General features: G+C 33.8%; 1 protein-coding gene across 2 annotated transcripts in view; it reads right to left on the reverse strand.

Moving 5' to 3' along the window:
• Positions 1–14,957, reverse strand: part of UGGT2 (UDP-glucose glycoprotein glucosyltransferase 2) — a 77,333-nt gene that overhangs the window by 23,201 nt on the left and 39,175 nt on the right. For both annotated transcript variants that reach the window (XM_059466509.1, XM_059466510.1), the window contains exons 18-25: positions 14,790–14,913; positions 14,593–14,691; positions 12,664–12,758; positions 10,133–10,339; positions 8,845–8,976; positions 6,826–6,953; positions 5,568–5,663; positions 4,363–4,465 (exon numbers count right to left, since the gene is read on the reverse strand). In XM_059466509.1, the coding sequence (XP_059322492.1) occupies positions 4,363–4,465; positions 5,568–5,663; positions 6,826–6,953; positions 8,845–8,976; positions 10,133–10,339; positions 12,664–12,758; positions 14,593–14,691; positions 14,790–14,913 (984 nt within the window). The remainder of the gene's footprint in view (positions 1–4,362; positions 4,466–5,567; positions 5,664–6,825; positions 6,954–8,844; positions 8,977–10,132; positions 10,340–12,663; positions 12,759–14,592; positions 14,692–14,789; positions 14,914–14,957) is intronic.

Genomic DNA, 14,957 nt, shown 5'->3' on the forward strand with positions numbered 1-14,957 from the left:
AAACAGCTGTATACAGAAAATTGTTAAATACAGTGAAGTTCAGAGAACTATTTTAATACTCAATTACTTAATGACTTTAAATGTCAACAATACACTAATGATGTATTAAACCATTCAATTAACTTCAAAGCATTTTGGTAAGTTCACATATTTCTATTTTTTTTCTCTCAGTTTCTTCATCTGTTAATTTCTAAAATAGTAATGTTTTGGATTCTGTTATATAGGAACTATAATATTAGGACAGTATTTTTTTTCTCATTTTTGTGAGCAATCTGTTTTGTTTTGCTTAAAGCTAACAAAGTCATTAATTTCTTTAAAGCACTCATAAAAACCATTATCAAATTACCTTCAGTTCTGTGGTTTCTGACACAAAATGCTTACCTGAAAGCATAAAGCAGCTGTGCCTACATTTATGGATATTAGAAAGGCCAGTAAGACATAAAAGCTAAGTTATAACACCAATACTAGTAAGGCTAATATCTAAAATTACTACAATAGCAAATAAATTGGGAACAAAGCAAGACAATATTCATCATTAAATCTCTTTTTTATTATGACTATAATTTTTCTCTCCTCAGTTCAGCCCATGGCTTACACACATTCTTTACTACAATGCTGTAACTTTACTGAGCCCTGGGGAACTGTTCTATTCCTAGTTTCTTATTCTTATCTTTTGTACCACTGAACACCATCACTGAAAATCTACTGAATAAAAACAAAAAGTAGAGAATAGCATATTGGTGTGAACAAGTGAAGAAGCAGGAAATGAGAACCTAAGAGCACTGGAAGGATAAAAAGGGAAAGCATCACATGACATAAGTTTAAGACCACCAAAATCAAAATAGAGGTCAAAATGACTCAAATATCTATCTACCATTCAGAATAAAAAGAATGATAAAAGCCTGTAAGGATTTTACCTTCAAACTAAACCAAACCCTCATCCCAACAGCAAGAATGATTCTTCAGCAATCTGCATTGCTAGGCTTTTTTGTATAGAATGAAATTATCTTGCAGAAGGCTGATGCATCATCCCAATTTATCAGCTGACCATGAAATTTAGTACAGTAGCAAAAAAAAAAACTAAAAGCCTTTCGTAATTAACATTTCAAAGGACTTTAAATAGGAAATGACAAATAACACAATAATTCATTATCTCTGTGTTTTACAATACAACTTCAGAAAATACTGAATTTGGTTCTATTATTTAGGGCTTCTGAGGACACCAGAAACCAGGCCATTTGAGTTAACACATGAAAATGGTGACAAAATTAAGAAGACTCTTTTAGGATATTTGAAGAGTTCAGTCTGTTTACTTTAAATAAGAAAATTCAAAGAGCATGGAAATTAAGTTCAGGGAGCACTGTAAAACATGGTTGAAATATTTCAGGAGGTCTGAAAATTATTCAAGAGCTAGTTTCATTGTGCATGTGCACAACAAAAAGTCATTTGCAAGACACTTGAGTTACCACAACTCATCTGAAGAACATTAACTCAGTAAACCATCATTATCTGACCAGTCACTTGGAATTGTTTGTGAACTTCAGGATAATACAAAGAATCTGAACTGAAAATGAACTTATAATAGAATATTCAACAGAACTGGCAAAATGATGAGAACATCAATGCTTACAGCATGGATCTAAATAAAAACCTGTAATTCCAAGTCTGAGTTTAACAGTAAGGTTAATTAGCCACAGGAAAATCTCAGTAGGTGCTCTAATCTGTACTCAGCTGCTTGGTAATATTTAAATTAGGAATTGATTAAAAAATTATTTCTACTTCAAATAATAATTGTGAAAAAGGAGTCCTGACACATGCATTATATAGGCAATCAGACTAGATCACCAAAAGGGGCTCCTGCAGGGATTCCTTTTACTTTAGGCATGGAATATTAAGTCCTCACTGAAGACAGAATGAACAAAGGAAAAAAGGCAAAAGGTAACTGACAAGAAAAAAATAAAAGGTTTCATTTTTTTGTCCACGTTTTTGAATTGCTTGATACTTACTGGAACAAGAAAAAAAAGGTGGATAATCCTAAGACTATACAGAATGATTTTTCCTCCTGTTTTTGGTGAGCCATGAGGAAAAAAAATCCACAACTCTTCAATTTTGTCCTCTATTTTAGCAGAAGGAATTTCTACTTTTCTCACATCACATTAGAGATCACTTTCATAACTTCAGGACTAGTTAGTTCTTCCATATATTCTGCTGAAAACTTATGTGGCCCAACCATGATAAAGTTATGACTGCCATTTAAATATTTACAGTGGACAGTGACTCTGTCTTGTCTGGAAATATTTGATGCTGAAATCTGTGACAAAACTTTTTGAAAAAAACACAGACTATATGGAAGGTGCTACCTGCCTCAGTCTGGAAAGGATTAGAGCAATTCTTATGATACAATCCAGTACATATTTTAAAAACAAACAGCAGCTTTGATTGAGGTCTCATTTGTGCTCTGACTCATTCCTTCCTCCATCCTTACACTGCCAGTCTCTCAGACTAAGCAGTCAAGTTTAGATGACTGCCCACCTCTAGCTATTAACACCTATCTCAATTTCAATCCCACTTAATATGAGTAACATTTTGTTTGTATTTTTAATAAAAAAGACCAAAATATTTATTTGAAGTAGCTATTAAGTGACAGAAAGTAATACAAGGGTGAAAAACCCAGTCATTATATGGACATATTCAATACAGAAAGGAGCAAGAATCACATGTTCTGCCATGGTAGATACTCCACAAATTTTGCACCATGAATAGCTACCAATCCAATATACTCAGCTCTAATCCAATTATATAAATGAAAAAAAAAAAAGCCTTTAAATATAAATATATTTCAGTGATTAAAGTTTATAGTGTATTTAAATCACCTATCTACAGTAAGCTAATCAGAAAGGCATTCATTTAAGAACTTTGAGTTTGGGGCCTGCTGTATTTGTATGTCTGTTTTGTTTCTAGCAGGAAATGGTGGCTTTCCAGGTAATAATATATATATATATATATATATATACATACACATATATATACATATACATATATATATGTGTGTGTGTGCATATAAATTTCAGTCTATTTTTCATTTTTAAAAAGATATTATTGGAAAGTCTAATCTACATTAAAATATTTCTGGTTTGTTTACTTTCAACAGCATTTCACTACTCTCTCCTCAGGGTTGGCTTCTTGAATAAAACTAGAGCTCCTGTGACTCAAGCAGGATCTGCCACAGCTCAACAGCTGGGGACACCATGGGAGTCATTTGCCTGGGCATGCATGAGAGAGCCTGTTGAGCTCAGAGGAATGGAGGCTTCTGCTCTGAGCTGCAAGATCCTTGATGTGATTTATAGTCATAATATGATTTTCTGGATAAATGGAGAGTTTCCAGTCCATTTCAACCTGAAAATATTTTCATTTGGTAATATCAAGCTTTCATTTTCACTGAGAAGGGTGAAATGAGAGATCTAGTTCTCGAGCTAAGCTAGTATTTAGAATCTTGAAATAGCAAAATTATTCATGAATTTTAGAAAATGTTTTACTTCACTCCACTATATGAAGAGTGAGTGGATGCTTCAACATTTGATATAAACAGGTATGAAAATGGGAGGGGGAAAAGCACTGTAAGAATTTATGAAACTTGCAGAATTACTGCAGGAAAAAAAGATAAAATAGGATGCAGCAAAAATCAAGTTGGAGCTTTCAGAATTATAACAGACCATAAAGTGAAGACAAAATTTACATTTTTATGGGAAACTATAAAGGAACCTGAGACACAGTGATATTCTGCAGTAGGTGAAAGAAGAAAATAATTTTAGCAGCTGTTTTTAAGACAGTTTGTCTTTAGAAGATCAATAGCTACACACAATGGAAGCCTATCTAGATATACTTGGTAGCATTAATCAGCTGAGAAATATCCCTCCAAGAGCTGAAAGCTTTATAGTCCAATCTTCTTATGATGATATTACAAGTCAGATTTCGACCACTTCATTTAGGTGCCTTGGAAAACTAAGGTGATCTGGTTTAATGGAAGGAAGCATATACCTCCTGAGATTTTGAGATGCAAAAAATTATGTACACAATGTCCTCCTTTCTTTCTGCTGACTGTAGAGAGCAATTACAGGCTCACTAAGAGGACTGGGCCATTGGGCATCTGAATTTTACTTTCAAATGAGATATTCATAATGATGAACTGGATAATTTTCAACTTCTTTTATGAATTAAAATAACTAAACACATATTTTAAAGGAAAAGAAAAAATAATCAGATTTTGTTTACTCTTTACTATACTGTATGTGGAAATTAGACCAACTTTAGTAACAACTGAAGTACAAATAAGCAAATTATAAGAAATGAGCACCATCTTACAATCAATAAATGGGTCATCTTCTGTGCTTCTCTTGTCAATGGATCCACAATAGCAACAACATCATAGAATGGGTCATTCTCTTGGGGCTCGATTTTTATTACACTGTTAAAAAAGTATTCAGAACAAGTGACATGAAAACTCAAATCTGAATTTGTTGAAAGGACAAACATTTTTAGACATGGATTTGTAAGATCAGAGGCGTTTAAGATTTTACTGCTCAAGAAAATATTTCCCTCATTTCAAGCAATAATCATGACTGCTCCCTGTGATACAATTAGAAAAGCTGAATGTGAACAGGAGTAAAAAATATAGCATCAATCCAAATACTTCTGTACTGATTAGTGATTAGGTACATTCTCTAAAACAAAATTAATAAAATAAAACACAGTAAGACTTTACAAAGGGCCTTTTTGTCATTTGTTTACAGTTCCCTTCATGGAGATCTGGAATCACTGGATCAGGCAAGCAGTGGTGGTGACATAATTTAAAAAAAGGGGGGAAAATTGCATTTGAGAAGTGTGGAGCTTGATAGGCTGGAAGAGCTTTATGCATTCCAGAAAATAATTCAGTTTGATAGAATCGATTAGGCTAAGTCAAGCCGACCCTAGTTAAAGTACTCTGTGTTTACAGGAAGGAAATGTCAGTAAACTTCATTTTAAAAAATGAAAAAAAAAAGTCATATGCTGTAAATACAGAAAAGGGACAACTGGAATTTGTTTTCCACAAAATATATGGTAGCAGCACAGTACTGACTGCTACTAGTGTAACTTAGAAAAAAGTGTCAGCCTCTTAGAAAGGGCTACCATTCATTTCACTCCTTTCACCAACAGGCACAGTCCAACATCACACACAACTACTACTGGAGCACCTTTACCAACAAAAACAAGTAGAGATTTGGAAACAGCAAAAATTTTAATAAAAATTTGTAATTTGATCACAGTTTTTGTATTATCATATGTCCTTTTAAAACATGTACCCCTCTGTTCTCTTTTCAGCAAAGGGTAAGATTGGGAAATCAAGAGGCACTACTAATGAATTTATTAGGAAAAGTAAAGATGCATCATGCAATGGCAGATGAGCAGGCTGTTCATACAACACTTTCAAAATTAGAATGCTTACTCAACTTGCCAAAGACAAGTAATCATCAGTAAATTCAAATGTTAATAAAAAATTACTCTAAGTGCATTATCATGACAAAACTGACCTGTGCTGTTCTTTGAGTAATTCAACATCTTGTCTCATCTCTGTTTTAGGCAAAGATGACAGCAGGGCATCTATTTTCATAATCAAGTCACTGCCACTGTATTAAATAAGGCACATATAGTTTGGTTGTCATTAGAAAAGGAGCAAAACGTTAACATTTTAAAGTCAGTCTCTTTGCATAAAGGATATTTAGAAAGCCCACATCCCAGACCTGGACTCTAAGGTGATTAACACCTCAGGACTTGTAGCTAAAATTTTAGCATTAAAATTGCCCAAGAACCACTACAGCCTTAGAGAAGCCTTGTGAAACGAACACTTATTAATTTTAAGAGATGCAGAATTCACAGAGTTATCATTCAGCCTCACAGCAATTATTTTTCTCAACTGTTGGGTCTTCCAATCTGTGTAATATGATGAAAATGTGGGGCTTGGTCCACAAACCTAAATCAATGACAAGTTTTTATTAGTCCCACATTTGCCAAAGAGATCTGATTCAGAATCACGAGAAGTGAGTATATGATGTTAAGATCTGCTGACATTTCTAGCTCTTTACTCTTTTTCTTTTTTTTAAAATTTTTTCCCATTTATAACAACACTAGGGAACAGACATAAATGACCTGGTTTCAAGGCTGGCCACATATTTCAATTTTTTATATTGGAATTTCCTACTGAAGTTTCCTTAGACATCATAGTTCCATTTCAGTGTTGTTAAGTCAGAACATTTGTCTAAATATGTTTTGTCTCTCGCTACTTATCTCCTTGAGTTCTGCCTCTTGTTGATTTTGTTTTTCTGGCAATGATTCTTTCAATTGTGCCAGTCCTTCTAGATAACAGAAATGATACTCAAAGTTGAGAAGTACTGTAAGAAGAGTATAATTTTGTTTTCTTCTTTGTACACAAGCTGTATCCTTAGACCAGAAGATGGCCTGAACTCATCTTTACACTTCTTCAGTGAACAGATGTGAGAATGTTGTCTACTATGGTGTCAGGGCACGACATCAGCCCATGACTCTACGGGCTGCCTTACTAACAATTCCCAAAGACAACGACTCCAAATATTAGTACTCAGATTTGGCCTAAGATACACTGTATTTTATCAAGCTTATTATTATTCCTTACAATTACTCTTTGCAAACAAAACCTAGTAGGAATCCTTTACTGTTAGCTGTACTCTTGGTTGTAAGGACAGTGAAAGTAGGGAAAGTATTTGGAGTAATTCAGCAGAGCTGCACACATGTTATGAGGCAAGAGAATTTTACCTTTTACTACTGTTTCCCATCTCTTTGACAATAGCTTTAATCTTCTCTGCTGAGGTACTGTATGTTATCTTTTCCAACAAATTAAAGTCTTCTGCATGGAATTCATTTTCATCTAAAGGACCCAGTACCTTAGGTAGAGGGAAAAAAAACATTAAGTGTAGAATGTCCCAATAATGCTCTGTTTGTGAGTAAAAAGAAATGAATATTTTAAATGAATGCACAATATTGAATATGAAACTCCAATCTCTATATACATCAATGCACTTGATTATAAAACTAATTAAATTTTATAGTAACTATGCAGGATTAGGCTTTTACAGTTATATGATTACAGTTAATTATCAATCACAAAGAATAACTGCCATGGAGACATCCATGCTATTTGTCATTATACATCCATCTGTAAAGGAATACACTATTTAGAAATAACTCGAAGAAAAAGCTCTCTTATGTAAAATATTTTAAACTCAAATTACTATTTGTCTACCACACTCTTTAGCTTTTCAATTCTTTAACACAATCTCCTTCTACCACTTGTCAAATGAAGCAGAACAGATAGAAAGAATGGGAAAGGACACAAAATGTGTCATACGAAAGGATACAGAATTACTACATTTTTAGTGTCTGAAAGAAAAGAAAGTGCCTGGGAGTCCCAGAAAACAGCTTTGAGGATGTTGTTTGGATTTCCTACTCAGTCTATCAGGCCAAATTGACCCAAGACAAGTTCAATAGCCTACAGGGCTCCCAGGATGTAGAATCTCATTATATAAGTTGGGTGCTGAATGTCTCTTCCTCAAAATTCAATTGCATCCTATAAATGAGAGGTTATATAACAAATTCCACTTTTGATTTTTTTATTAATGATGCATGAGATAGATGAAACCACAGTATAATTATGAAATACTATGGTAATTTGGAGAAGCCAATTAGAAAAAATTAATTTGCTCAAAAAAGCAAAACTTCTGTGATGAAATATTAAGGACAGAAATGAAGGATATCCCTTGTCTTTTAAAAAGTGATAGTTTAGAGTTAATAGTTTACAGTAATATACATTATTAAATTTATCCAAATATTTTTATGAAACTTATTTCCCCAAAACTTAAAATATGACATTATTTTAGCTTTTTTAGGCATGGAGAACAGTAAGAAATATTTATAAAATAAATTCATGAATTTAGTTATGAGGGAGCTGACACAAAAAAACCCAACAATTCTTTAAGGCTTCATCAACAAAAATGCTTTCTGTGTGTTTCTTAGCAGTATTTTAGCTGCATCTCAGCAGCATTTAGGATGCATAAGAGTAACTAAACTGACTAAATTTAAAGAGTTTCCAGTTATGAGATGCCAACATAGTTTTCTTTCTATTTCTTTCAAATGGCGTAGTAAATTGAAAATAGAAGAATTAAAATATGGTTTGTAAATTGTATTTGCAATGTAAGGCACTGACTATCATTTAACAAGCACTAAATATTGAATGCAACATTATATCTTTTGATCACAGATCATCTATTGACAAAATGTAATTAAGGCTATTGTTTTCAGCTATACACACAAGAAACTGAAACAACAAAATTACTACACTTTTATCTGTAAATAAGGAATTAAGATTATAAAACAACTAAATATTTATTAAAATGTGATGCTTTAGAGCTTGAAATACTAACCTACTCAGTGGAATTTATATACATTTATCTGCATAGTAAAATAAAAGTAACTTCAGGATCAAAACTTATTCTTAAACATCACAAATCAGACACTAACCTATTTTGAGAATTTTGTCAGATTAACTCTAAAATAGCTGTGGGAATGACATACACACATAGTAGTTCTAATGGACTGGAGCTAATGAACAAATTAGGAGTAAAACAAAATAAAAAAGCAAGACAAAAGTTCATACCATTCTCTAACAACTGTCTGAATAAATGGGAAATCAAGAGAACGCATTTTCTTTAGTTTGAAACTCAAGTTTCAGAAGTAAAAAATCCCAAAAAAGATTGAGAGTCTTAATTTCCTTCTTACCCTGCCATTGCTAATAACAGCCATTTGCCCAGGAAGCAGCTTCAGAACCTCCTGGCAGAACATCTGTTGAGTTTTAATTAAATCCAGTCCTAAAGTGTTGTACTTCTTCTCAAAAGTATCTCCATCCATTCCCTAAAGCAAAGGTAAAGCATGAGATGCTGGAATGATTCAGCAAAAATAAATTTTGTATCGTGTGAGGAAATCAAAGATTTTCTTCAAGTTATGTGGTAACCAGAAATCAAAGTGACACAGCCACCTCAGCTTCAGTGCAAGCACACAACTGCTGGTGGGGAGCCTGAGTGCAGTTTGTACCCCGGGGCAACTGTCAATAACCATGAGAGCAAAGCTGAGCCTGAGGTTAAGCAATTTTATCATGATCCAGCACAACAGCTGCATGAAAAGTAACACTCTGTTAACAACTCAACTGTTAGAATTCCCACTTTTAGAAAAAAGATTTGAAAAAATTTGTAATACTCTAAAAACCTAACAGTCATTCTAATATGGCCATTGGATACAATTTGAACATATTTTGGGGAAGTCAACATCGTCCAGAAAGACACACCAATTCATTTTCAAAGTGGGGAAAAACCTACCAAAACTTACATTGGAATTGTGCCTCACCTGTCAAAATTATTCTGATATGTATCTGTTCATTAGTAATAAACAGACCAAGCAGATTCATTCAGATACAATTAATAAAATGACAATAATTAGTAACATACTTAGCAAACACAGCTTCATTAGAGACCTTTATGTCTTTCAAAATTTATTAAAAAAAAATGAAAAAAGAAATATGACTTAAAAATATACATTTTCTAATGTGGTCCAGTGAGTTTTCTTAGTCTTCCAACACTTCCTATTTAAAAAGACTAAAATTTACAACTCCTTCTGATACAAAAAACAGTAGTTAGCAGCTGTTATTTCATAACTCACCTCCACTCTCATGTAGTCTTAACTTTTTCTGAAGTCTAAATTCTTGAAAAACATTATTACTGCAATTTTAACTAAATGAGAGAGCTATTAAAAACCCCAAAAATTAAAAATTAAACTCAATTTTATTTGGTATCTGTATTCTGAATTTTTCAGTACTGTCATATTTTCTCCCTTCAAAGAAATTCTCTATTCTTCAATCATATGAAAGTCATCAAAAATCCAAATCTGCTTGAGAAGAAACAGTATATGAGTTATAAACTTCATGGCATTCAGCCAAACACTGAATTATTCTCACCACCTCCTTTCAATAAGATATATGTAAAATAAAAAAGGAAGTAATCTAGTTTGTACTCACTGGGATGAGGAATTTAACAATTTTAGTTCCAGCAGCAAGGGATTTTGCTGTCTCCTCCTTACTGAGTTTACTTAGGAAACTTTTTAAGTTGCTGTTGTTTTGGGTTAAAAAAGCAGCCAAAATTCCTCTTGCAATGGCTGTGTTATCTTCCTTTATTTTTGATGAAGGATTGTTCAAAATCCCAATTCGTGCATGACTGCTTGTTTTCTGCAAAGAAAAACAGAACAATAAGTAATTTTACAGTTCCATCTGCTGTTACCTAATGTATTCATATCATTTATAACTATGTGAAATGCCCTTGAGTATTTAATTTTTTGCAGCTATTTGTCTGTAGAAAAGATACATCAATGACTAATTCAGAACTCCAACTGTGAGTAAAAATGTGATTAGTAAGGATTTACCTATTCTGTGATAAATATTTTAAATAGAAGTGTAAAGTTTCTTTAATAGAACAACTGCCTATGAGCATTTTGCAAAAGCATGTTTTTAACAAACGACATAAATGAGTGCTCATTCACAGACTTCAGAACTAGTTTGATAGATGTCTGTCTGTTTTTCAAAAATTATTGAACTAAGTATAAAATAAATGCAAGAGAATGTATCCACTTATCACTTTTAAAGTTCAGCAGGAGCAAAATCCTTCACTGGCGAAAATCAGTGATGCCACTCAAATGTTACCAGAGTGTGAGATGATGATTCTAAGGCAGAATCAAATAACACCACTAACTGAAGAAAAGGTAAATGGACTCCAATGCAGGAAAGAACAAAAAATAAGCCATGCAATCACTGGTATTGAGCACTGGAAAGGCTTCCACTAATGGTCAGAAAACTGAGGAAGCACTGAGGAATCTGGGCTTGCTCCATCTGGCAAAGAGGAGGCTACAGAGACCTTGAATAGCAACCAAAAGTTACTGAAGAGGGAGTGAAAAACATGACAGGGCTAAACCCTTCCTGGTACCAGCAAAGAGTAACAAGGGGTAATGCTCACAAAGTTTGGCCTGGCAGAAAAGAACTACAATAGGAAAGCAGTGCAGCACCAGAGTAATTTGAAATGGGAAGGGACAGAGTCATCTCCTTGGAGATTTTCAGAAATCCTTCAAACACACCTACAGATGACCTGACGTAATGAAGTCAATAATTCCACTCTGAGTGGGAGGCTGAACTGGATGACCTCGAGAGGTCCCTTCCAGCTAAGACAGCTCAAGCTTTTTTTCAAAGGAAGTAAAAAACTACCAGAGTTTTCAAAATAGCATATATTAGCTGCAATAGCTAGAAGTGAATTTCCTTCAGTCATTTTTACTCACAGATTTTTGCATGCTTTACTTCAAATGCTGATGGCAAGTCACGAGCAAGCGGTGACTGTGCCAATTCTACTACTATCAGGAATTATACTAGACCCTGACTTGAGAGATAGAAGGGACTAGAAAGGAGTAAATAACCTCAATAAAAATCAGTGGACTTAAAAAAATACTCTTGTTTTATTTCTCATAAAATTTGAAAATCCCTAGACCAAGCAACACATGAAAATTATCTAATGTTTTGGGGTTTTTTCCTAGATTCTTCTCACCAACACAAGGGGACTTGCCCAGGTGGTTCTCACCTTTCAGATGGGAGCTGTAGCACATTTCCCCTGCTGAAGAGGGTTAAAAAATGAAGCTAGAGGGAGTATATCTGTCAAGCCTGAGACATAAATCAAGCGGTTCAAGAAATTAAATGCTTTTCTATAACAAGGACTTGTACTGAATATCTTTCTTTATGTTTTTTAAAGCCCCTTTCTAAGACATAGTTGTTATCACATTTTCTTGGCAACATCCCAATTTTCTAGTTCCCTTAGGGTGGTTCCTATTTCATTCCTGATTAGAAAGTCCAGATGCCTTCTTGATTTCAGTTTAAGTACTTCTTGATTAAGCCTTCTTGATTTCAGTTTAAGTTTAACCTGCCCCAAACACAGGGTCTGTCATTTATATTGCTACACATTTATACTTCCTGAAGTATATTTATATTTCAGACATTCCTACCTAAATCCTATTATTAACACAGAAGAACTTAAAAACAATCAAACTCATAAATGTGGATGATCCTCCTAGCATATTAAAACACACAGGAAAATTGATCTTAGAACCACACAAACAGTGTAGGGGAAAACGGTTGCTTCCTGGCCACAGCTGTGGCAAATAATACAGGAGAACACTGCTTAATGGTTCCCATATGCCATCCACAACTTGGGATAGTTCCCAAAGTCCTCCCAGTAACATTCTGGGCTACCTGATGGGAGCAAGTCTAACTGGGAAGAAATTCACCCTTTTAACACACAGTGTCACAGTTTGTCTCCTGCCCCACAAGTCCATGAACAGAATGATCATTTCCCTTCAGGAAATGAGTAAAACAAAAGCACAATCTCTGAAGTCTGCACCTGACCAACAAAAAAGTTGCTACACTTATATTTAAGAGTATGGTTTTTGAATGTGAAGAGAGAGTTGTTGAGAACATATTCATAACAACAATTTTAATAAAACCTGCTAGAAACTCACCAGGCTTTTCAAGGCATCAGCAAGCAGTCGTCTCCCAGCTGGCTTATCAAAATCAGCAACAATCCAGAGAGTAACAGCATACAATGCATCTTCATCTGAAAATTAAAGATAATCCTGTTTTACGTTCTGGAGAATCTTCCCATGACTAATGAAAACCAAATTAATTCTGTTTATCATTTCCAAATTCATGTCTATCTTTAACTGCTGACTTCAACAGCAAGAATAATCTTTGCCACATCAGAATCTTTTGCCCTCTGAATTGAAGTAAGATTCTTAGAAGGCAATTTATCATGTTAATAGGAGAGAGAGACTAAAAGAGCTAATCCATTGTTACAGCATTGAGACAAGAGGGCCCTAAATAATTAGCTCCAATTAACAAACAGAGGTTACTTGTGAACATTTGATAAAGGCTGATCATATATAGCCAGGAATAAAAAGAATTAAGTGGTTACAGGATGACACAAACTAGGCCAGTCACTTTCCCTGGCAGCAAAGGGAAAGTCCTTCAACTAAAGGCAGGAAAAAACCTATCATTACAGGACACAAATGGGAATATACTAAATTCAGATCAAGGAAAGTAAACTACTCTGTAAGTGTACACAGATAATTTCTGTTTTTCTTGCTCTATGGTTTCCTGTTCTTTACTTGTCATAGAAGAGCAATGGTAGGTGAAAAATTCTGCAAAATTATCTCTAGAAAAATATTCGTCTCCTCAGGTCTACCATATATCCCTAAAACAATGCACAGGGACAGAAATTTTCCAGGGTTCTGGTGAGATGCTAGGCAAAGGTTATTATTAACTGTTGCTGTGGTCTAGAGAAACTCACTGGGGAGAGAGATTTGAAATGTAGATTCTAGCTTAAAGGTTATAGGTTTTACACAAGAGATCTCAATCTTAGAAATAAGCCCACAGTTTGAAAGCCATTGATTTGACAGCTCACTGGGATGTCCCTATGGTTGTAGACACAGAATCAAATAAGAGTCAAATAAATTTATTTTAAAGAAATTTAAGTGTTTGGCATTTCTTTCTGATAATGAATTAAGTAAAATTCTGTAAATACCACATAAAAAGCACTGAAAGAAAGCACTTTATTAACAGAGTTTTTATGTCCTTTGAAGGACTGATGTAAATGAGCAGCTGTTTCATAAGGCACACACTATTGTAAAATAAGACTATTGTAAAATTCCATGCAGAATTATGACCCCATTGTGGTCTTAACTTTTCCTTCTCACTCAAGGAAAAGTACTTGCATATGCAATGAAAATATTTTATACAAGAAAGCGTTTGAAATGCTGTACAAAAACATGTGCAGGATGAGTTTTAACAAAGACAAAATGTATAAATGAGTCATAATTCATCAGAATATAAATTCTATTTTTTTCTATCGAAAGACAAAGGCTCGCTCAGCAAAATTAAACCACCTAACTAGAGGAAAACCAAGGAGATACTTAATAAATTCGAAACATAATAAATTATTCCTTAAATTCAGAAATACCTAATTTTGATATAAACATACAAACTCCATACATTCTGCCCTTGACAATGCTACAAGTAAGGGTCACTTGAAAACCAAACTGACTTTAATATCTTCAAGTAAAACCATTTGTATGGAAGCTGAGTCTACCTTCAAAGTCGCAAATGTCTTATAAAGGTTTTTAACTTCATGTTTGTAAAACAAAAACAACTAGCCACAACATCCATCCCATTTCAAAGCCACAAAAACTAACTACCCTGTTGATTATAATTTACGTTTATAATAGTCAGATATGCTCTGCTTCCTGAAAGAAGATACTGGGATATTGAGAAATATTTAATTTACATGGAATCCTTGGAATATTGACTTACTTGGGATATTTTACTTGTAAATTTCAACAATTTGTAATAGCCATATATAGACAGATAGATACCCTATACATAAAATTATTTACCTTTTTTCATTAAATACTTCATATTATCAGAAATTACAGCACTTTTATCTTGTGAGTCCAAAAAGGAGAAAGTAGAGAAGTCTTCCACATCGAATGGAACTGCATAACGTAAGACACAAAGTATTAGACTTTAAAATATGAGAACATACAAACAAAACAACCCACAAATCATAACAATATCCAAGAAAAGGAGTTACCAGGAGTGGATCTGAAATGTATGTATCTTCTTTCTGCTCCAAGAATACTGGGGTTTATACGGGAAACTACATTGTTCTGGTCCATAAGAAAATCCACTGCATTTACATTATCATCTAACAAGCCCTGCAGTAACAGAAAAATGTAAACTTTGTATTATTAAGACAGAT

Source organism: Ammospiza nelsoni, chromosome 2 (genome assembly GCF_027579445.1).
Source record: "Ammospiza nelsoni isolate bAmmNel1 chromosome 2, bAmmNel1.pri, whole genome shotgun sequence".
In the NCBI taxonomy this organism is placed as follows: Eukaryota; Metazoa; Chordata; class Aves; order Passeriformes; family Passerellidae; genus Ammospiza; species Ammospiza nelsoni.